This window comes from Gekko japonicus, unplaced genomic scaffold, assembly GCF_001447785.1.
Source record: "Gekko japonicus isolate JY-2015 unplaced genomic scaffold, Gekko_japonicus_V1.1 scaffold22, whole genome shotgun sequence".
Classification (NCBI taxonomy): domain Eukaryota; kingdom Metazoa; phylum Chordata; class Lepidosauria; order Squamata; family Gekkonidae; genus Gekko; species Gekko japonicus.
Window position 1 is genome coordinate 2,683,761 of NW_015175971.1, and position 24,531 is coordinate 2,708,291.

Sequence of the window (24,531 nt, forward strand, 5' to 3'; positions counted from 1 at the left end):
TGCCAAAGAATTCATCAGTGTGATCACTTGAGGTTCTCAGTGCCAGAGAAAATGAGGGCAGGGTACATTCAGTTTTCAACTGTCTTGTTCTTCAAAACAGACTCATCACTAAACAAAAACACACAGAGACCTGTGTGTTCCTGTAAGAAGAAAAGGAGCTCCCAGATGAGCATTCCTCTAACTTTCCCCACAACCTTTACTGTGCATTTCCACCTCTTGGGGAGGGGCTGTGGCTCAATGGTAGAGCATCTGCTTGGCACGCAGAAGGTCCCAGCCTCCAGGTGGGACCTGGGAACCCACTGGAATTATACCTCATAGAATCAGAGTTGAAAGGGACCTCCAGGGTCATCTAGTCCAACCCCCTGCTCAATGCAGGAAATTCACAAATCCCCCCCCACACACACACACAAACACCCAGTGACCCCTGCTCCATGCCCAGAAGATGACAAAAAACCTCCAGGATCTCCAGCCAAAGTGGCCTGGAGAAAAATTGCTTCCTGACCCCAACATGGCAATCAGCATTTCCCTGGTCATGTTAGAACAGGTCACAAGAACTAAGCACTGATGTAACCATTCCTGCCCTCCGTCTGTCTAACACAGGCCTCACTTGCTAAGTGTTTTCTTCTTCTTTTTTTATAAGTACCCGAGGGTACACTTTTAATTATTTTTTTCCATTATATACTACAGACATACAAACATACATACAAACAACCCCCAACTACCCCCACAACATATAACAAGCAGAGGTCATTTCGGGGGGGAACGTGGGGGAACGCAGTTCCCCCAGGTGAGGTGCGGGGGGCGGGGCATATGATGAAGCCCCACCCCCTGCTTCCGCCCGCCCCGCTTCCAGCCCTCATTCAGCCAGGAGGAGGCAGGAGAAGAGGGAGGGTAAGTTGCTTCCTCCCTGCCTCTCCCCACCCCTGCCTGCCTGAGGCCAGGGAGGGCCTTCGCGGGGCTTCCTTGCACTCCCGCTGGCCTTGCAGGTCCACCGCCGGGCCCCTGATGTCAGGGTGTGTGGCATATGCTAATGAGTTATGCTAATGAGTTCCCCTAGCTCTTTTTCTACAAAATGACCCCTGATAACAAGAGACATTTCTCACTCCTCCTGCTTATTAAATTTCTAAATTAATTATCTATTTTACTAAGCTTATCTTTTCTGCATTCTCAAATTACTACATTTATCTATCAGTTGCGTTTACATTATACCAATCGTAGAATCTCTTCCAAGTTTTTTGAAAAGTCCATTCTGTACCGACTCTCATCTCAAGTGTCAGTTTGTCATTTTCCGCCGTTTCAAATAGCTTGTTCACGTACTCTTGTTTTGTTGGTATTTCCATTATTTTCCAATATTTGGCATATGCTATCCTTGCAGCTGTTGACATATGAACTATCAAATACCTATCTGCTTTATCAAAGTCTTTCGTATATTCAATAACAGTATCTCTGGAGTAAACGGGATATTAGTTCTTTTTTTTTCCCCCATTATCTCATGAATCCATCTCCATTACCTTTTTGTAACATCACATAACCACCACATGTGATAAAAAGAACCAGTCTTATTTTTACATTCCCAACATTATCAGAGCAATTAACATTTTGTTTAGCTAATCTATCTGGTGTAATATCTTCACTTCTATAGATTTCCTTCCCTTCTTTTCTCAAGATTTTAATAAAAGTTCTTTCCTCCTGTTGACTTATTTTATAGGCCAGCCATCTAGTCGGTTTATTAGCATTTTCAAAAAAAATGTGTTTTGCAAAGTATAGTTTCTTTGCTATCTCCTCTTTCAGTAAACAGTTCATCTGATGTTGTAACATTTTTAGTCTTCTTTTCGCTCCATCATTATTTACTTTAGACATCATGATATTCTCTTGTATATTTATTTGTTTTTTCAAGTTCTCATACCTTTGTTTCTTTTGCCTATATATTTTTGCTGCTTCTTGAATTAATAATCCTCTAGAAAATGCTTTCATTGCATCCCAAATAACTTTCAATGGTGTATCTTGGTTTTTTATTCTCTTTAAAGAAGACTGTTAATTCTTCCTTCATTTTATTTACAAAATTATTGTTTCTTAAGATTCTTAAGTTCATGGTCCATCTGCTTCTCTTCCCAGTTGTTTGCAACTCCAAATAGACCGGTTTATGATCTGCATATGTTCCTGCCTGTATTTCTGCCTCCAACATATCCTTAACCATTACTGTTGAAATCCATATCATATATATTAGTGACCGTGAATCATGTCTGGCCGAATAATATGTAAATTGTTTCGTAGAATAATTCCTTATTCTCCAAGCATCTACCAAATTTAATTCCGTCAGTAATTTTTCTAGATTTTTTGGCATTTATGTCCTTCTTTTCTTCTCTTCTTCTTCTGAATCAGTGTAAGGCAACTTCATGTCCTATCTTTTCTTTTCACTTATTTATTTTTTTATTTTTTGTGCCCCAAACATGGTGTAATTGCATGAAGAAAGGAGAACTCCGTACAGCCACAAGGAAGAACATTGGGGTGGTTCGCGGAGTGCTGTAAAGCACCTGAACCTTCAGAATGGGACGACTTATAAGAACATAAGAGACGCCAGTGTTGGATCAGGCCAAAGGCCCATCTTGTCCAACACTCTGTCACACAGTGGCCAGAAATACCAGATGCCATCAGGAGGTCCACCAGTGGGGCCAGGACATTAGAAGCCCTCCCACTGTTGGCCCCCCCCAAGCACCAAGAAGACAGAGCATCACTTGCCCCAGAGCCCCTAGCTATACCTTGTGGCTAATAGCCACTGATGGACCTCTGCTCCATATGTCTATCTAATTCCCTTTTGAAGCCGTCCATGCTTGTAGCCGCCACCACCTCCTGTGGCAGTGAATTCCATGTGTTAATCACTCTTTGGGTGAAGAAGTACTTCCTTTTATCCGTTCTAACCCGACCGCTCAGCAATTTCATGGAGTGCCCACGAGTTCTTGTATTGTGAGAAAGGGAGAAAAGTATCTCTTTTCAGCGACATCCAGTGCTCCCTCTAAGCTGAGTTTAGTGTGAGCCAGCTCACAGTTTTTTAGCCTCCGGCTCACACATTTTTGTCTTAGCTCAGGAAGGATTGACTCCAGAGGAAACTGATTTATGCTCACAGAGTTGAATTTTTGCTCACAAGATGCCACAGTTTAGAGGGAGCATTGGTGACACCCCTTCTTTCATTCACTCTCTGCCAGTGTTCCCTCTAAGCTGAGTTAGTGTGAGCTAGCTCACAGGTTTTTACCCTCCAGCTCACAGATTTTTTACTTAGCTCAGGAAGGAGGGCTCCAGAGCAAACTAATTTATGCAGTAGTCAAATCGTCTGCTCACAACTTTAATGCCAGTGGCTCACAAAGTAGCATTTTTGCTCACAAGGCCCTGCAGCTTAGAGGGAACATTGCTCTGCCCGTGTGTCTGTTCCAGGACAGAATCATCTGTTTAGTGATGCAGCCCCAGCGATTAAAAAAACCCACCCTAATATCCCTTCGACAGCTGCCAATGAAAGCAACGCAGCGTGCCAGGATACAAAGACGCCTGCTGAATTATTCCCACAGTGATGAGGCTGCTTTGTAGATCGTGGCTGAGAAATAGGGACGTTGTCCCAGAAAAACAGGACACCTCCTTTGCTTTTTAAAACTATCCACATCTCACAGTCTCAGCACCGGATCTTTGGATGGGGCCTGGAGATCTTAAGGACATAAGAGAAACTATACTCCCAGCCAGGCCAGCACTCTGTGGCCAAAACCCAGGTGCCATCAGGAGATCCACCAGTGGGGCCAGAACTCCAGAAGCCCTCCCACTGTTGCCCCCACAAGCACCAAGAACACAGAGCATCACTGCCCCAGACATAAGAACATACTTTACTTTACTTTATTTACAGTCCATGACCAGAATATAAGTAAGAAAAAGAATGACCATAGCCTGGTAAAATATAAAAATTAAGATATACAAAGAACATAAGAACATAAGAGAAGCTGTGCTCCGTCAGGCCAGTGGCCCATCCAGTCCAACACTCTTGTGTCACACAGTGGCCAAAAATACCAAGTGCCATCAGGAGGTCCACCAGTGGGGCCGGGACACTAGAAGCCCTCCCACTGTTGCCACCCCCCCCCCAAGAATACCAAGAATACAGAGCATCACTGCCCCAGACTGAGAGTTCCTTTCTATACCTTGTGGCTACTGGCCACTGATGGACCTCTGCTCCATAGGCTTATCGAATACCCTCTTGAAGCTGTCCATGCTTGTAGCCGCCACCACTTCCTGTGGCAGTGAATTCCATGTGTTAATCACTCTTTGGGTGAAGAAGGACTCCCTTTTATCTGTTCTAACCCGACTGCGCAGCAATTTCATGGAGTGCCCACGAGTTCTTGTATTGCGAGAAAGGGAGAAAAGGACTTCTTTCTCTCTACCTGCTCCATCCCATGTAGAATCTTGTAAACCTCGATCATGTCACCCCTCAGTCGTCTTTCTCCAAGCTAAAGAACCCTAACCCCTTTAACCTTTCTCCATAGGGAAAGTGTTCCATCCCCTTAATCCTTTTAGTTGCCCTTTTCTGCATCTTTTTCAGGGCTGTAATACCTTTTTTGAGGTGCGGTGACCAAAACTGTACACAGAACTCTAATTCGACCAGAATTAGAACTGATCTCCAGGCAATTGAGATCAGTTCCCCGGGAGAAAAATGGCTGCTCTGAAGGGTGGACTCTATGGCATTGTACCATGCTGAGGCCCCTCCCCTCCCCAAACCCCGCCCCCTCCAGGCTCCACCCCCAAAATCTCCAGGTATTTCCCAACCCAGGGCTGGCAACCCTATCTTCTGATTCACCATCAGAAGATAGGCGCAGGGGATTTTACCCTGCTTAACAATAACATCTGAACTGCCATGCTTTGGCAGTTCTAGCCCCATGCTGGTGTGAGCAACCAAGCCTTGTCCTAGCTCATTGTCTACCCAGCGATTCGAAAGCTTCAGCAAGTAGATAAATTGGGGACCACCCGTAAGGAGGTGGGCACACCCCTCCCTTCGGGAAGGTGTTAGCTGTCGAGGCAACTTCTGAGCCGCGGCGACCGGAAAGACGAAAGAACTGTGTCGGCTTCCCTGCAGTGGAGCAAGTCAGCCAGGCTGTGGCAGTGTGTGGCTGCATAACATCAAGAAGCCAGACGTCATCAGCCAGCCGACAAGATGCCGTAGGAACACGACTGACCCAGCCCGCAGATGAAGCCCGGCTAGCTGCAATGTGTGTGTAATTCATGCTGTATGTTTGTCTTCCCTATCCCCACAAATATTGTTAGTCCAACTGTCTCAAGAGTAACTGTAAATCGCTCTGAACCCGCAGGTATGTGGGAAAGAGCGATCAATAAATCGAAAGCATTATTGTTGTTGTTGTTGTTGTTATCATTAAAACAGAACTGAGTAAAAGAGTTTGGTATGCACGATTTACACGTAGACAGGAAGAGAAGTGGGAAGGAGCACGCTCAAAACTGAGGCCCCGTCTAAATGCTATGATTTTTAATGTGTAAGATCGGGGATCGTCCAGCCGGACCTAGATGCTTACAGACACATTAAGAACAGGGAAATTTGTTTTATAAACCACTAGGAAAATGGGATAAGATTTAGATGAAGGTGGAGCATGAATGGGTGGAAGGAAGAGATACGCAGATTATATTGAAGGCTTGAAACAATTCTTGGTCCGGGTGACTAGTCCCCAGGTCCGGGCAGGGGATCCCCCGCTTTCACACGCTCCTTCTCACCATGGACCAGCGGGCCGTGGGGGAAACCCCACCCCAAACAGCAACGTTGCCATGTGACAGAAATGACATCACCCCGTCAGGGACATCGCGCGGTGATGCTCTGGGTTTGGGGCAAAACTCTGTGGTTTGCTGCCATATTTGCCATAGAGTTTTGCCCAAAAAGCAGAGCGTTGCCCCCAACATCGCAACAATGCCACTTCCAGGTGATGTCAGTATGCAGAGGTGGAGGGCTGGCTGGCAGGCTGATTCACACAATCCCCCCCCCCAGTGCGCAAACTTGAGGCCACGCCGCCGGCACCGCGGAACTTTCTTTCTGCTGGTGCCTGAGCCAGCCAGCCAGCCCTCCACCTTGGCATGCCCTGGGACCGTGCGGCCCTTTACCCCCACTTGGCAGTGCTCCTTACCTGCCGCTGGAGCTACCGCCACCGCTGCCGACCAAGCGCCCGGCCCCCCTGCCGCTGGGCTCCCGGTGGGGCGGTCTCCAGGCCCCACCGGGAGGATGGCACCTGCAGCCTGCAGCCTCGTCTCAGGCGCAACCTCACCTCTGGCCGGCCCTGACTAGCAGCAAGATTTGATCCCTGCTTAGAAAGCATGGAAACACCACACCCCACACACACACACTCCCAAGGATAGGCTATTTACATTACACTACTTATCTACTGGTCTACTCCAGGATCCTGGTAAGCTATTGTTCTCGCGTAAAAAGCTCAACCAGCTCCAGGTACACCGTGAGGGATGACATAGGCTCAGTACATAACAGGACTTATCTTCATTGGGAAAGGAAGAGAATCCTTCTTTTAGAATATTTACTCCCCGTCTTCCCCGCGTGTCACGCTGAAATGTCTTCTCACGCATCTCCAGCATCGTAAAGGATGATTAAATACAATCAGCAGCTGATTAAAAGGGTCTGGCGGAGCGCTGCCGCCATTCCCTCGTTGCTCTGGTTGCCGTCATGTCAGTGTTTTTAATCCTCGCATCTGGCAGATGGTCTTCGCCTTTCAAAGTGTGAACTGTTTCCTGTGTACTCTTGACGAAAGGCAATATGTAAATATCGGTCTCACTAGAGAGCGGGAGGGGGTAGCTCACTTGGTAAAGAAAAGAACTGACTCTCACTGAAGGTTTATGCCATCAGTGGCACCTCAAACACTCGCAAAATTTGTGGCAGGGTATGAGCTTTTGTGAGACACTGCTCAGTGGGCAGTGAAAGCTCATACCCTGCCACAAATTATGCTAGAAACAAAGTTTGAGTCCGGTGGCGCCTTTAAGATCTGGGTATAAGCTTTTACCAAGGAAGGCCCTGGAGAGGAAGGCCATGGCCAACCACCTCTGTTTTTCACTTGCTCTGAAAGCCCCTTGCTGGTGTTGCCACAAGTCTTGGATGGGAGACCACCAAGGAAGTCTCTGCAGAAGAAGGCCATAGCCAACCAGCTCTGCCTCTCACTTGCCATGGAAGCCCCTTGCTGGAGTTGCCATAAGTATTGGATGGGAGACCACCAAGGAAGTCTCTGCAGAAGAAGGCCATGGCCAACCACCTCTGCTTCTCACTTGCCTTGTCTTGGATGGGAGATCACCAAGGAAGACTCTGTAGAAGAAGGCCATGGCCAACCACCTCTCCTTATCACTTGCCCTGAAAGCAACTCACAGGTGTCACCATAAGTCGGTTGCAACTTGATGGCATTTGACACACACACATATGCCTATCAGGGACTGAAACAGGTAGTCAAAGCTGGTGCTCTTCAAACAAGCCGCGTCCCTTCCCCAAACCAACTCAGACTAACGACAAGGACAATAGACACAATCAAAGAGACGTTCAAACGCTGTATCATCTCATCCATAATCTATGTTAGGGACACAGGAAACAACAGCAACTGCAAGAAAGCACTCCAGGAGGACCATTCAGGCCGAGCTCGCTTACCTCATCGACGTTCTCGAAGGCATTGATGATGTCATAAGGTAAACATGACAAGAGGTCTATCACGAACCACGTTTTCAGATAGTTCATCCTGATGAGTTTAGGGTCCGAGATGACTTCTCCGCCGGGCCCGACGAAGGTCGTGTGAAAATTCAACACGATGTCCACCAAAAAGATAACGTCCACCACGCTATCCAGAACCAGCCACGCAATGTTGTTCTGCTTCGTCTTGAACGACACGTTGTAAGGGACCATGATGGCGGTGTAGAAAGTGAGGATTAAGATGACCCAGTCCCAGGTGGTCTTGAAAGCGCAGTAGTGTAAAATGATATGCGGCGGAGTCTTTGGGGCTTCTTGCTTGTATTGTGGGAGAATATCGGAGCCCAGCTGGAGAACCTGAATCAATAGACACGAAGAAGACATAAGGAACATAAGAGAAGCCAGTGTTGGATCAGGCCAATGGCCCCTCCAGTCCAACACTCTGTCACACAGTGGCCAAAAACACCAGGTGCCATCAGGAGGTCCAGCAGCGGGGCCAGGACACTAGAAGCCCTCCCACTGTTGCCCCCCACAAGCACCAAGAATACACAGCATCACTTGCCCCAGATTGAGAGTTCCTTCCTATACCTTGTGGCTAATAGCCACTGATGGACTTCTGTTCCATATGCTTATCTAATTCTCTCTTGAAGCCATCAATGCTTGTAGCTGCCACCACCTCCTGTGGAAGTGTGCTGCCTTCCTCTTTCTCACTTTGCGGTAAGGATGGACAACGAAGCAGGAAAAGAGCAATAAAATTCCTATCTTCATGCCTCCAAGCTCAGGAAATTAATCTTAATGAGCCAGTCAGAGGGAAGCTGCTGGGACCCCTAACTGAGAACTACAATTCCCAGGTGCAACAACTCTTAAAGATACACAGCAGTTTTACCAAACTACTACTGCCTACAGTTAACGCTTTACTGGGGGCAGCACAGGAAGTGAATTCCATGTGTTAATCATGGCTTTGGTTATCATTTATTAGGTAGTGACGAGCAAATCCGCCTGGGTCTAATTCAGAATGGGCTCAGATAAGAAGGGTACATTTACCCCCAAAAATATTTTAATATCAACCCATTCTGAAGTTTAGGTTCCATCACACACATAGGGCGATTCTGCATCTAGCATTCGCTCCACATTTTCTCAACTGGGAGAGGAAAGTGCAGCTCAACGCCCCAGTCAAATACCCTGGGGCAACGCCATACTGACTGCAAAGTCACCCCTGAATGGTCATAAAGTGGCCATCAATCTATGCAGACGGTACCATAAAATCTGACGATCAAAGAACTCAAAAACGGCACAGAGTGTGGAGGCAACCAGAGGTCATTTGGGGGGGGAACGCGGGGGAACACAGTTCCCCCGGGTGAGGCGCGGGGGGGCGGGGCACATGACGAAGCCCCGCCCCCTGCTTCCAGCCGCCCCGCTTCCAGCCCTCGTTCAGCCAGGAGGAGGCAGGAGAAGAGGGAGGGTAAGTTGCTTCCTCCCCGCCTCTCCTCACCCCTGCCTGCCTGGGGCCAGGGAGGGCCTTGGCGTGGCTTCCTCGCATTCCCGCTGTCCTTGCAGGTCCACCGCCGGGCCCCTGATGTCAGGGGGTGTGGCATATGCTAATGAGTTATGCTAATGAGTTCCCCTAGCTCTGTTTCTACGAAATGACCCCTGGAGGCGACCATAAAACCCGATGATCAAAGGAAGTGAAAGCAGCATGCAGTGCAGAGGGGGATTTCTGTTCCATCGTGGGTTTCGTAAAACAACCGAGGGAAAAGTCAATGCAGAATCAGCCATAGTATGTTCCCTCTAAGCTGTGGAGCCTTGTGAGCAAAACCTCTACTTTGTGAGCTACTGGCATCCAAGTTGTGAGCGAGCCATTTGGCTGCTGCATAAATTAGTTTGCTCTGGAGCCCTCCTTCCTGAGCAAAGACAAAAATGTGTGAGCTGGAGGCTAAAAAACTGTGAGCTAGCTCACACTAACTCAGCTTGGCGGGAACACTGGACAGGTGGGGGTCGCCGTGTCGGTCTGAAGCAGCAGAACGAAGTTTGAGTCCCGTGGCACCTTTAAGATCAACAACGTTTTATTCAAGGTATAAGCTTCCATGTGCAAGCCCACTCTTATCTCTGTATCTAAGGAAGTGTGCATGCACACCAAAGTTTATACTACGAATAAAACTTTGTTGGCCTGAAAAGTGCCACGGGACTCAAACTTTGTTCTGTGCTTAGTAACACTACTGGAAACGGGGTATTGAGGTCTTCTCAGAATTCAGCCCCTCCAGGAACCCAAGTCCAACCACCAGGTTTCTTGGCCTGTTTAGAAGATTTAACATGGCCCTCCTATGCCCATTCCTTGAGTGAAGAAGGACTTCCTTTTTCTTTGGGAAAACACACTGGGGGTGTGGGAGGGGGAGGCATTTGTGGACTTCCTGCCTTGTGTAGGGGGTTGGACTAGATGGCCCTGGAGATCCCTTCCAACTCTAGGATTCTATTTTTATCCTCATGGGACTCAGCCTAGCCAAGGCACTCCAGGACACCTGGGCCCCAGTGCAGTTCACCCATTTCCCCTCCCATTCCTGGGCCCAGACTTCACCCCAAGTTTCCCAACCTGGAGCTGGCAACCCTACCCCCAACCCCCACCGATTGCCAGGGGGTGACCTGGCTACCCTACTTTCCCCCCCTTTCCCTAGGATGGAAGTTCATAGGCCCTTTCAAAGTGCGCAAAGTCATAAATGATGTGGCAGTTGATGTTGTTTTGCCTAAGAATTTACGTGCCTTGCATTCTGTATTTCACATGAGCCTGTTAAAGAAGGATCCTGGCCCGTCTCCATGGAGACCTGTAACTACTCCTCCTCCACCTGTCATTTTGGAAGGGGATGAACATTTTGAGATCGCTGATATCCTGGATTGTAAAGTGAAACGTGGTAAACTCTGGTACCTTATCGAATGGGTTGATTTCGGTCCCCAGCACCGCGAATGGGTGGAAGAAGGGGATATTCGGGCCCCTTACCTGATCCGTAGTTTCCACAGAAGGTTCCCGGACAAACCGGGAGGTCTCCCGCCCAGCCCGGGAGATCTCCCGCCCGGCCCGGGAGGTGTGTTGTAAGTGTATTTTAAGGGGGGCAGTATGTCAGCAAGCTGCCATTCTGTTTTCTGTGACCTCTGTGTACATATTCTTTCCCTGTTGCACCCGGCTTGGTTTCTATCATCCTACTCCTGCGTTGGAATGCAAAAGATAACTGCTGGAGGTTGTGTGGGGGAGAAGATGCTGTAATGCTTGGCTATTGCTTTTCCCATGACTACTGCACCTGTGTTATGTCTAATATCCTGCCTGGTTCCCATGGACTGGGCGCGCAACCGTTCCATTAGCCCGCCAGCGGGAAAGTTATTCATTGGACCTGTATCTCTTTGAAGTTCCTTTATTATGCTTGATCTAACTGTGTATCCCCAGTTCTAACAAAGAACGTGTTTGAGTATGTCGTCAACGCTTTGAAATAAATTTTGCTTTTCTTAAAACGTGGATTTATTCTCGATGCTTGGGGATCCAACATATTGTTAGAACTCTCTTTTTCCTATCGTTCCGAATCTGGCGAGATCATGAGCGGAATTGAGGGAAACCTACCTACCACGGAGGGGGACTCTGGATCGGTCCCACAAACCTCCGCGTCTTTGGTGTTCACGACTGCAGCCTCGTTGGAGGGTGCCGTGGGGGGAGCGATTCCCCGCCTGCCTGCACATCTGTCTTGGCCGCCTCCGACCCCTTCGCAATGGGGTCCGCGGAAGACTCACCAGCAGGATGATTGGACTATGTACAACACCCAGGGCACCCGTGAGGTGTACTCCCGTCGGGGGAGCGGATTACGTGAGAGTCTATTTGACAAGGGATTGTTCCCGGAGCCGGGGGCTACCTCGGAGAAGGGGAGCCCCGAGCGGGACCTCGAGGAGTGGATGTTCGAGCCGTCGGGACCGCGGGGCCACGCAGGAGATGAGGAGGGCACCGGAGTCTTCCCAACGGAAGAGGACTATGACCCACCCCCGGACTACCGCCCTCGGGACCCCATCCCGGAAGAAACCACCGGGGAACGACTAGCAGAACTGGAAGACTCGGTGAGAGACTTGTTGCGGGCATTCCAGGATGTGATGGAAGGTCTGCCGGGAATGATGGACGTTCGAATGGCTAATTTCCTTGACGCACACGCCGCGCAGCAACAAGTTGCTCCTGCACCGGGATTTCCCGCGCCGCCGATGCCTGCTCAACCGCTGATGGGACCTCCGCTGCAAGCACCGGGAGTTCCCGCGCAGCAGGTACCTGTGCAGCCGCCGGTGAGACCGCCTCTGCAAGTGCCTGTGCAACCGCCGATGCCGGGGGGTCCGCCGGTGCCGGGTCTGCCGCCGCCGCTGAGGCCAATGCCAGCGGGGCCACCGGTTGTACCGGGTTTCCCTCCCAGGGGAGTTCCGGGTCAGCTGGGCCCGTTGGTAAGGCCTCCACGGCCCAGACCCAAGGATCTACTGGAGGCTACCTTCGACGGCAACCCAGATGAACTCGCTTTCTTCACGGTGAGGGTGCATAAATTCGTAGAAGAGAGTCGACACCTGTTCCGAAATGAAGCTGGTCTTATTGATGTCATCTCGGCAAGACTGAAAGGAGACGCCGCCACATGGTATGTTGGACTGCACAATGACCGCGGTCCGGAACTTTTGAATTTGCGAGCATTCATGTGGGCGCTGCGGGCGAGATTTGAAGATGTCAACGCGAGTCAAAGAGCTAAAGCGTTTCTCCGCACCTACCGCCAGAACAAGAAGTCGGTTCGCGAGTACACTCTGGAATTCCACAAGCAAGCAGCAAAGCTCCGAGACTACCCTGATCATATATTGGCTGAGATGTATCGCTTGGGTCTCAACGCAGACATCCGAGAAACGGTTCTGAAAACTGTCAACCCTGTCTCCCTGATGGCCTGGACCCAGGAAGCTGAAAATGCTGAAGACCGGCTCACCACCATCAAACTCGACCTGGCTGCTACGACCAACAGACCCGCCGCTGCCGGTGCCTCCAAACCCAAGACTCAACGCCTGTCGGAATCAGCTCGAGAACTACGTATGAAGATGGGGCTCTGTCTCAAGTGCGGGGAGAAGGGGCATTTCGCTGTGGATTGTGGCAGCCGTCAAGTAAAAGACAAGCCGCCTACTCCAAGCCCGAAGACACCGCTGACGGGGAAGAAGGGGATGGCTAACCCGCGTTTCTCCAAAGCTCTGCAGGCGGCCCAAGGTTCGGAGGGAAACGAACCGTCTGCTGCCGAGTCAGAAGAAGAGGTGGTGCCTGAAACGGCGGAAAACGACAACGGCCTGTTGTGAGAGGCGCAAAACGACAAGGCCATTCTAATGCTGCGCCCAAGGTGGTGAGAGAAACCCCTTCCCTATTTTTCGTGACTGTCTCATTAATGAATCCGCTCCTGGGAACCCACGTTAGGGTGAGAGCGTTGATTGATTCTGGGTGTGGGAGGGATCTCATCAGCCCTAGAGTGTTATTGGCACTGGAAGCGGGGATAGTCCCCTTGAAGTCTCCCATCATTTTTACCCAGATGGATGGGGCACCCATGGAACCTTGTACGCACGAGACTATGGCTTTGCGGTTGGGGGCGGGCGATCATTGGGAATCCAGATCCTTCATTGTCACCCCTAAATCGCAGTTCGACTTAGTACTGGGGAGTCCCTGGTTGTTTACCCATGACCCTTACATCTTGTGGGAAGAAGGGGTTGTCAAATTTGTGTCGGCTAAGTGTGTAGATCACTGCTGGGTGGACTCGTGGGGGGACCAGCCGACCGCGCAGTTCCCCTGCGGCACTTTGCAACCGGAAGAGTTAGCTTCTTTGCCTCGAGAGTATAGAGACTTGGCGAAAGTGTTTGGCGAAGAGGAAGCTAACGAATTGCCCCCCCATCGCTCGACTGACTGTGCTATTGAACTTTTGCCTGACTGTAAATTACCCAAAGGTAAAATTTATGCGATGGGGCCGGCTGAGAAAGTTGAACTGCGGAACTTTATTGATAAAAACCTAGCCCGAGGTTTCATTCGCCCGGCTTCCTCCCCTTTCGCCGCGCCTGTACTTTTCCGAAAGAAGAAAGACGGGGGGCTTAGATTGTGCACTGATTATAGGGGTCTGAACGCTGTTTCTTTGTCCAATGCTTACCCCCTCCCGCTAATCAAGGACTTGGTAGCTGAGGCCACCAAGGGCAAAATCTTCTCGAAACTTGACCTCCGAGATGCATATTTCCGTGTGCGCATTCGGGAGGGGGATGAAAGTAAGACTGCATTTAATACCCCTTTGGGGCAGTTTGAGTACCTCGTTATGCCCTTCGGGCTTCAAGGGGCTCCGGGGGTCTTCATGAACCTAATCAATGAGGTCCTACATGAGTTCTTGTTCAAAGGAGTGGTCCTTTACCTTGATGATGTGTTGCTGTACTCTCAGGACCTCCCGTCGCATATTAAATTGGTGCGCCAGGTCCTTAAGCGACTTTATGAACACCACTTGTTTGCAAAGCTGTCAAAATGTGAATTCCACAAGACATGCATTGACTTTTTGGGGTATCGCATCTCTGGGGGGAAGGTTGAAATGGACCCTGCTAAAATTCAGGCTGTACTTGACTGGGAGCCCCCCAGGACCCGCAAACAATTGCAAATGTTCCTCGGATTTGCCAATTTTTACAGAAATTTCATCCAGAATTTCGCTCAAATTGCCCTTCCCCTGACTGATTTGCTAAAGACCAAGGGGAAGGGTTTTGATGCTACGAAACCAGGCGCCCCGCTTAAATGGTCCCCTGCTTGCGCAGAGGCTTTTGAGAAACTTAAACTGATGTTCACCTCTGAGCCAGTGCTGGCGCGCCCTGATGAAACTAAAAAATTCATTGTCCAAACTGATGCCTCGGATGTGGCAATGGGGGCCGCTATTTTGCAAGAAGGGGAAGATGGTCGTTTACACCCCCTCGCATTTGTGTCTAAAAAGTTTTCTGACGCTGAACGAAACTGGGGGATTTGGGAGAAGGAGGCGTCAGCGATCCGGCTGGCTCTCTCCACTTGGAGGCAGTGGTTGGAGGGGGCGCAACTGCCATTTGAAGTCTGGACTGACCATAAGAATTTGGAGATGCTGAAATCCCCCCGTTCTCTCAACGCTAAACAACTTCGTTGGGCGGACTTCTTTGCTAAGTTTCGATTCACTCTTCGTCATTTCCCTGGGGCGGCTAATTCCCTGGCTGACGCGCTTTCACGCCTCCCACAACATGACTGTCAGCGTGAGATCATCATGGACTCTGTTTTTTCCCCCTCCCACCTGGGGGGGGCTGTGGTCACCCGTGCGCAAGCGCGATCCATTCCGCGTTCTGATGAAACTTCGCCTTCCCTTTTCCCTGGGGGGGGGGGGGCTGGGTCCAGAAATATATGTCTGCTTTTACTGCTGATGATGATGCCTCCCTGAAAGCGTTGCCAGATTGTGTCCGTAGCCCTGAAGGTCTGATTTATTCTGGAGACAAACTGTATGTGCCTATTTCAATGAGGAGGGAGGTGATGGAGTCTGCTCACGGTTCGAAACTGGCAGGGCATTGGAGTTTTGTTAAATCTCTGCAACTCATCCGCAGACAGTTCTGGTGGCCACAGATGCGCAAAGACCTCTTGACTTTTGTTCGGTCCTGCCAAACCTGTGCCTTGACTAAACCCAGAGTGGGCAAGCCTCCTGGTCTTCTGCAGCCACTCCCTACCCCATCGAGACCGTGGGAAGTGGTGTCCATGGACTTTATTACTGACCTCCCTGCGAGCAAAGGGAACACTGTTATTTGGGTGGTTGTTGATTTATTTTCTAAGCAAGCTCATTTTGTGCCTTTTCCTTCCTTGCCTACAGCTCAGAGGTTGGCGAAATCGTTTATGTCTCACGTGGTGAAAATTCATCAATTACCTGCTAAATTAATTTCTGACAGGGGGACCCAATTTGTTTCTAAGTTTTGGAGGGAACTTCTTTCCATTTTAGGGGTGGAACAAGGGCTCAGCAGCGCGTATCATCCTGAAACTGACGGACAAACGGAACGAGTTAATCAGACCCTGGAGCAATATCTGCGTTGTTTTACTAATTATCAACAGAATGATTGGTGTGAATTGTTGCCTCTTGCTGAATATTGTTATAACAATACTGTCCATAGCTCCACGGGCATGTCTCCTTATAAAGCTGTCTCTGGTTACGACAGCCCCCCCTCCCTTTCCTGGAGGGGATGGGCCAACGTCCTGTGGGGGATGCTGATACATGGTGTATGTCCTTGCAAAAAGCATGGCCGCTGCTATGCCAAACACTTGACGCAGCCAAGGCTGCTTACAAGACCCAGGCAGACAAGGGTAGGGTGGTGGGGTTTGATCTGAAACCTGGGGATCTTGTGTATGTCTCGACCAAGAACATTAAGATGCTGCGGCCTAGCAGGAAATTGGGGTGGAAGTTCATAGGTCCATTCAAAGTGCGTAAAGTCATAAATGATGTGGCGGTTGATGTTGTTTTGCCTAAGAATTTACGTGCTCTGCATTCTGTTTTTCACATGAGCCTGTTGAAGAAGGATCCTGGCCCGTCTCCCTGGAGACCAGCAGTTACTCCTCCTCCACCTGTCATTTTGGAAGGGGATGAACATTTTGAGATCGCTGATATCCTTGATTGTAAATTGAAACGTGGTAAACTCTGGTACCTTATCGAATGGGTTGATTTCGGTCCCCAGCACCGCGAATGGGTGGAAGAAGGGGATATTCGGGCCCCTTACCTGATCCGTAGTTTCCACAGAAGGTTCCCGGACAAACCGGGAGGTCTCCCGCCCAGCCCGGGAGATCTCCCGCCCAGCCCGGGAGGTGTGTTGTAAGTGTATTTTAAGGGGGGCAGTATGTCAGCAAGCTGCCATTCTGTTTTCTGTGACCTCTGTGTACATATCCTTTCCCTGTTGCACCCGGCTTGGTTTCTATCATCCTGCTCCTGCGTTGGAATGCACAAGATAACTGCTGGAGGTTGTGTGGGGGAGAAGATGCTGTAATGCTTGCCTATTGCTTTTCTCATGAGTACTGCACCTGTGTTTTGTCTGATGTTCTGCCTGGTTCCCATGGACTGGGCGCGCAACCGTTTCATTAGCCCGCCAGCGGGAAAGCTATTCATTGGATCTGTATCTGTTTGAAGTTCCTTTATTATGCTTGACCTAACTGTGTATCCCCAGTTCTAACAAAGAACGTGTTTGAGTATGTCTTCAACGCTTTGAAATAAATTTTGCTTTTCTTGAAAACGTGGATTTATTCTCGATGCTTGGGGATCCAACACCGTGGCATGCCCGGCGTGCCCACGTCACTTCCTAGTGACGTGCACGCCGGGGGCGGGGTTCCCCCCGGGGCCCGATTTCACCGCAGCGGAATTCGGGCCTCCAAAGCGGGGGTTTCCCCGCCCCCCGGCCCGATTTGGCAGCCCTACCTTCTCCTCTCATCCATAAATGGAAGGTAGCCTCCCAAAGCCCCTGAGATATCTGATGTCCTCTCCCATCTTTGGCTGGAAGGGACATCTAAAGGAAAGCATCCGAGTGTATGCCGCTCAGGCCTGTAGCCAGGATTTTTTAAGGCAGGGGGGCATTTAAATTTCTTAGGGGGTACTGGCTAATCAATTAAATCCGGGGCAGAAGGCCATGACACCCTGGGCTAGATGGGAAGTCAGGGGGCCTTGCCAGCAAGTCGGGGGGGCCTAGCCCCGAGAGGCCCCAGTGTAGCTACAGGCCTGATGCCGCTTCATTCCATTTGTTGGCCAGTTGTTGGCCCCAGGGTCCTCTGTTCTACCCGTGGGGTGAAGGAGGCCCTCCTGGAGCCCCAGCATCAGCCTAACCATCCCAGACCTTCTGGCCAACCGGCTCTTGCCTCTGTGAGAGTTGCTATCTTCTCATGATGTCCCTACCTTTTTTAAACACCATCTAGCCACAGCTGACTAATGGCAACCCCGAGGGATCTTCTAGGCAAGAGGCGTTCAGAGGTGGTTTGCCCTTTCCTGCCTCCGCATCATGACCCTGGTATTCCTTTGGAGGTCTCCCATCCAAATACTAGCCAGGGCCGACCCTGCTTAGCTTCCGAGATCTGATGGTGTGGAGAGCCAGTTTGGTGTAGTGGTTAAGTGTGCGGACTCTAATCTGGGAGAACCAGGGTTGATTCCCCACTCCTCCACTTGCACCTGCTGATGTGACCTTGGGTCAGTCACAAGCTCTGGCACAACTGTCCTTGAAAAAGAGCAGTTTCTGTCAAGAGCTCTCTCAGCCCCACCCACCTCACGGGGTGTCTGTTGTGGGGAGGGGAAGGGAAAGGAGTTTGTCAGCCGCTCTGAGACACCTTTGGGTTGTGAAGGGCGGGGTATAAATCCAATCTCTTCCTCTTCTTCTTTTGCCTCACAGGGTGCCTGTTGTGGGGAGGGGAAGGGAAAGGAGTTTGTAAGCCGCTCTGAGACACCTTTGGGTTGTGAAGGGCGGGGTATACATCCAATCTCTTCTCTTCTTCTTCTTCTTCTAGCCTGGGCCATCCTGGACAGAGCATAATAATTGTGTGACATCAAGCTGCAGCCAATTCATGGTAACCCCAGGACCGTGGGGTTTTCAAGACAACTCAGAGGTTGCCTACCATTGCCTGCTTCTGTATAGCAACCCTTGTTGTCCTACTTGGAGGTCTCCCATCCAAGTACTAACCAGGACTGACCCTGCTTAGCTTCTGAGCTCTGACAAGATCTGGCTAGCCTGGGCCATCCAGGTCAGGGCAAAAGACGTACAGAGGCGGTTTGCCATTACCCGGCTCTGCGTCGCAGTCGTGGGCTTCCTTGGTGGTCCCCCATCCAAGCAGTAACCAGGAACCACCCTGCTTAGCTTTTGAGATCTGACCAGATCAGTCTGACATGCAGAGGTGGTTTGGCATTGCCTGCCTCTACATAGCAACCCTGGACTTCACTGTTGGTCTCTCACCCATGTACTAACCATGGCTGACCTCTTTAGCTTCCGAGATCTGATGAGATCGGGCTAGCCTGGGCCATCCAGATCAGAGAATCACAGAATCAGAGAGTTGAAAGGGGCCAGAGAGGCCATCTAGTCTAACCCCCCGCTCAATGCAGGATCAGCCTAGAGCAGTGGTGGCGAACCTATGGCACGGGTGCCAGAGGTGGCACTCAGAGCCCTCCCTGTGGGCACCCTTGCCATCGCCCCAGCCAGGACCAGACCATCATGAAAGTGTCGAATTCTCTGCAAAATAATTTTAAGTAAATGAAAGCATTTGGGATTGCTTTCCTTACTTTGTTTGGATCATCTTAAGTTAATGTATGAGTCGTTTTTTCTAAAGTAAAACCTCAGTATTCAGGTTAAATTGCCGTGTTGGCACTTTGCGATAAATAGGTGGGTTTTTGGGTCACAGTTTGGGCACTCGGTCTCTAAAAGGTTCGCCATCACTGGCCTAGAGCATCCCGGATAAGGGTTTGTCCAGCTGCTGCTGCATCAATACTGCCAGTGAGGGGGAGCTCACCACCTCCCTAGGCAGCCGATTCCACTGTGGCACAACTCTGACTGTCAAAAAGTTTTCCCTAAGATCCAGCCGGTAACTTCCCACCCTTAATTTAAACCCATTCTTGCAAGTCCCCTCCTCTGCTGCCAACAGGAACAGCTCCCTGCCCTCCTCTAATCGGCAGCCCTTCAAGTACTTAAAGGTCAGGACATTCCTCCTTAGAACTGAGCAAGCAACTTGTCTAGGTATCAACCTGCCTCCCTCCCCACCTCCTTGATCTCAAATGTTCTTTACACCTGTAGGAAAGGAGTATACCGGTACTTTTGCATGAGAAACTTGGGCTGATTCATCTTCTATCTGCTGCTATTCTCTCCTCCTGTTTTACATTCAGGCTGGACAGGATCCGGCCCGCACTTAGGGTGATTCTGCATCTAGCACTTGCTCCACATTTTCTCATCTGGGAGAGGGAATTACAGCTCAAAACTACATCCAGATACCTCAGGGCAATGCCGTACTGACTGCAGAGCAGTGTTCCCTCTAAGCTGAGTTAGTGTGAGCTAGCTCACAGTTTTTTAGCCTCCAGCTCCCACATTTTTGTCTTTGCTCAGGAAGGATGGCTCCAGAGCAAACTGATCTATGCAGTATCCAAATGCCTCGCTCACCACTTTAATGCCAGCGGCTCACAAAGTAGAATTTCTGCTCACAAGACTCCGCAGCTTAGAGGGAACATTGCTGCAGACTCACCCCTGAACAGCAATAAAACGGCCATTAAACCTATGCAGAAGGTACAATAAAATCTGATGATCAGAGTAAGCAAAAGCTGCATGGGGTGTGGAGGCTACCATAAAACCCGATGGTCAAAGGAAGCGAAAGCAGCCTGGAGTGTGGAGGCTACCATAAAACCCGATAATCAAAAGGAAGTGAAAGCAGCGTGCAATGCAGAGGGGCATTTCTGTTCCAACGTGGGTTGGGTAAAACGACAGAGGGGAAAGCCAATGCAGAATCGGCCTTACTTCAGCTAATCGCGAGTGCTTATGGACCACCTCGGCCTTGTTCATCGGCGTCAGCTGTTGCAGCACGCTCCGGCTGTTTGTCAGGGCTCTCGTCAGCCGAGCAAACTTCGTCCACCCTGTGGAAAAAGAGGAGACAAACAAACAAACAAAAGCCAGCCGTGAGCTCCACTGAGTGTGACAATCTGTTGTCAGTCAGCCGTTTATTCACTGTCAGAGCCAACGGGGCCTTAACCGTTTCACAGTGTCAGCTACGACAACCGATGGATTGCCGTTTGCGCCACTCGTAATATAGTGATCGTGTTTAGCTGTCGGACGGAAATGAAGATTGAAGTGTGTGACTTTGGATCCCGATTGAACCACATCGTTCTGACAGCGGGACATATCGGCAGGTACAAAGTCTTTCCAAATTGTGTCAGCTGCTATGGACAACGTAGCCACCTTGTTACCAGCAATCTCCAATCATTTCTATCCTCGAGAAGCTTGTTTGACACTTGTATTATTGACACAGAGGCTACTTTTTCCAAAACTGGGAGTAATACTGCTCAGGAGAAGGAGAAGAAGAAGAGATTGGATTTATACCCCGCCCTTCACTTGGAGTCTCAGAGCGGCTTACAAACTCCTTCCCCTTCCCCTTCCCACAACAGATGCACTGTGAGGTAGGTGGGGCTGAGAGAGGCCTTTTGAGAATTGCTCTTTCAAGGACAGCTCTGAGAGAACTATGGCTTGCCCAAGGTCATCCAGCAGCCGCAAGTGGAGGCATGGGGAATCAAACCCGTTTCTCCTGGACTAGAGTCCACGCACTTAATCACTACACCAAACTGGCTCTCCGGTTAGAAGAAAAAGAAGAGGTTGGATTTATACCCCACCCTTCACTTGGAGACTCAGAGCGGCTGACAGTCTCCTTCCCTTTCCCCTCCCCACAACAGACGCACTGTGAGGTAGGTGGGGCTGAGAGAGCTCTGAGAGAACTGTGACTGGCCCAAGGTCACCCAGCTGGCTTCATGTGAAAGAATGGGGGATCAAACCCAGTTCTCCAGATTAGAGTCCACCACTCTTAACCACTACATCAAACTGGCCTAAGAAGAGCCCTGCTGGACCAGACCCAAGGCCCATCGAATCCAGCACTCTGTTCACATCAGACCTGTAGCTACAGTGGGGCCTCCTGGGGCCTCCCCCCCCCCGACTTCTTCCCAATGCCCCGGTCTCTTTTTGTAGCGGGAACTCGTTTGCATATTAGGCAACACACCCCTAATGTAGCCAATCCTCCATGAGCTTACAGAGCTCTTCTTACAGGGGCTACTGTAAGCTCTTGGAGGATTGGCTACATTAGGGGTGTGTCACCTAATACGCAAAGGAGTTCCTGCTAAAAAAAGAGCCCTGGGTGGGGCGAGGCTGCATGTGCCTGCACTCAGCTTGGAGAAGTGGAGGCCGTGTGTGAATTTCAGTGCCCCCGACTTTTTAAAAGGCCCCCCAAACGAGAAAATCCTGCCTACGGGCCTGATTCACATAGTGGCCGACCAGCTCTAGGAAGCCCACGAGCAGGATGACTGTAACTGCATCCTCCCGCCTGTGCTCCCAGGCAACTGTTAGAAAATGGCAGGCTGCCTCTGGTACTGGAGGGAGCAGATGGCCATCAGGACCAGTAGCCACTGATGGACCCCATCCTCTGTGAATCTGCCCACTCCCCTTTGAAAGCCTTCCACCTTGGCGGCCACGACCACATCTTGTGGCAGTGAGTTCCACAGTCTAACTGTCTGAAAAAGTGCTTCCTTCTGTCTGTCCAGAATCGTCCACCCTTCAGCTTCAATGGATGACCCGCAGGTTCTAGTATTACGGGAGAGGGAGGCAAGATTCTCCCTGCCCGCTCTTTCCATGCCATGCACGATTTCATAGACCTCTATCATGCCTCTCCTCCTCCCATGCCTTTTTTTCTAGGCTAAGTGGCCCTAAGTGTTCTAATAATCATAATTATCCTATGGCATTGTGTGTAGAATAGGAGATCTTAAGATTGTCTGGCAGTCGCAAGTTCTAGCTCTTTTTTAGCGTTATGCGCCATTCGGTGGCAAGCTAGCCTTGTTTTCAAGACATTTCAGAGGTGGTTTGCCATTGCCTGCCTCTGCGTCATGACCCCGGTATTCTGTGGAGGTCGCCCTTCCAAATACTAGCCAGGACTGACCCTGCTTAGCTTCCAAGATCTGACAGGATCAGGCTAGCCTGAGCTATCTGAGTAGAGCTTTGAGTGTTGGACTAGGACTTGAGAGATGTGTGTTCAGGTATGTTCATGAGTTGTGGTGGTGGATGGAGTTCTAGAAGGGGAATCACCACCACCACCAACAACAACAACAACAACACCATCGTATGGCACTGTGTGTAGAATAGCCAGAAAATCCTAAGATTGCCTGGCAAGACGTTCTAGCTCATTTAGTGTTATGCACCACTAGGTGGCGAGCTAGACTTGTTTTAAAGGCCACAGACATTTCAAAGGTGGTTTGCCATTGCCTGCCTCTGTGTCACGCCCCTGGTATTCCTTGGAGTTCGTCCTTCCGAATACGGTACTAGCCAAGGCCAAATCTTCTTAGCTTCCAAGATCTGATGGGATCGGGCTGATGATCTGATGATTGGGCCGAGATCTGATGGGGTCAGGGCCCTAAGTTCGGTAACCGATCCTCGCAGGGCAAGCTGCTCCAACCCCCTAATCACTTTGGTTGCTCTTCTGTGCTTCTCTCAGCTTCGATTATAACATGTGTTAGACTCTTTAGAGTCCTGCAAAGGGCTAACTGCAATGATTTCCCAAACACATCTCCTTGTAGGGGACCTGGCAAAGGGATTTTAATGTATCTCAGGGCGTGGATGTTTTTTTTCCTCAATGGGCCCTTGAACTTCAGCAGGGGTGGTTACATGAGATATCTGGCCAGAAGCAGGCAAATGGCAGCCCAACCTCACAAGGACCTACAGAGGCAGAGGTTATATAGCGGGGCTCCCCAATGTGGTGCCCAGGGGCACCATGGGACCCACCCAGGGGTAATTTCCTGCAGGAGCGCACAGGAGCAGAGCTCCAGCAGTAAAGAACCCAGGGGGTGGGCACATGCCACAAGCCCCACCCCCTGCTCCCAGCAGCCGTCAGTCAGAGCAAGAAGCAGCCAGGTACATTGCAGAGCCCCCCGCAGGCCCTCCCGGTCCAAAACAGTCCAGTGGCACCTTTAAGACCAGGTTTTATTCAGGTACAAGCTCTCCCTCCTCTGCGAGGACAGATCTGCACGTTTACCCCCCCCCCAATAGCTAGCAATCCTAAACAGTCCGGTGGAGCCTGAGCGGTGGGTGTTGCCTTCTGACACACGTCCGGTGATGTCAGGGGGTGTGGCATATGCAAATAAGTTATGCTAATGAGCTCCTGCACCTCTTTTTCTACGAAATGACCCCTGGACCCACCAACACCTTTCCAGGCACCCAGCAAGTGTTTTTAGAAAGTGAGTGGGGCTTCTGATTGGCTACTGGAGAGCCACTGGAGATCTGATTGGCTGTGTGGATTAAAAAAACATTTCAGATGCTACTACAGTGTCAGTTTCATTCCCTCTCTGACTCCTTTTCCCAGTGCATTTTTAAAAGGTACTCCTCTTGCCCCCTGAACCTGGGCTTCCTCTGTGTTTGGCTGTCTCCACCTCCCATGGTGACCGTTCTGTGGCCCACGTCCCACAGTGGCCATTTCCTGGCTGCCCCCCCACCCCGTGCCAGGATTCCAAAGGTGCCCGCAGGCTCAGAAAGGGTGGGGACTCCTGTTACATGTCCTCTCTGCCTCTCTCTTTCTTGGGCTGCAAGCAAAGGCTGCAAGAAACGCGCGATCGGCAGGTGTGCTCTCTGCTTCTGGGGATAATGTCTCTCCACTAAGCACACGGTGCGCATTTCTAAATGAAATAAATATTGCGAATCTCAGGAGAGAAGCTGTGTTTAGTCCGCTGCAGCTGAAATAACAAAAGGCTGGATCCCGATGGCCAGACTTAATCCCAGTGAAGCATAAAAATAGGTATGAATCTAGTCTGCTTGGCTCATGTGCACGGGCCTGTCTCTTCTCCCCCCACGCAAACACATAAAGTGCAATAAAGACATGGGGTTGAAGACAAACCCCAGTCGCCCACAATGGGGCTGAAGACAAACTTCAGCACAAATCAAGAGTCTTAATCCAAATTTATTCTCAGTTTAGGATTCCAGTAAGCGGAAGGAAAAAATAAGGCCAGTTTAACCGTGTGCTTGCATTTGTACATCGTGGGTGACCACAAGTGGCTTTCAGCCATGCCTTCATCACACTCTGTATGAAAGGAGAGGAG

At 50.3% G+C, this 24,531-nt stretch overlaps 1 protein-coding gene across 1 annotated transcript in view; it reads right to left on the reverse strand.

Moving 5' to 3' along the window:
• The window catches only part of KCNH5 (potassium channel, voltage gated eag related subfamily H, member 5), a 353,468-nt gene that overhangs the window by 236,676 nt on the left and 92,261 nt on the right, over positions 1 to 24,531 (reverse strand). The window contains exons 5-6 of the mRNA XM_015426065.1: positions 20,210 to 20,325; positions 7,667 to 8,059 (exon numbers count right to left, since the gene is read on the reverse strand). Coding sequence (XP_015281551.1) covers positions 7,667 to 8,059; positions 20,210 to 20,325 — 509 coding nt within the window. The remainder of the gene's footprint in view (positions 1 to 7,666; positions 8,060 to 20,209; positions 20,326 to 24,531) is intronic.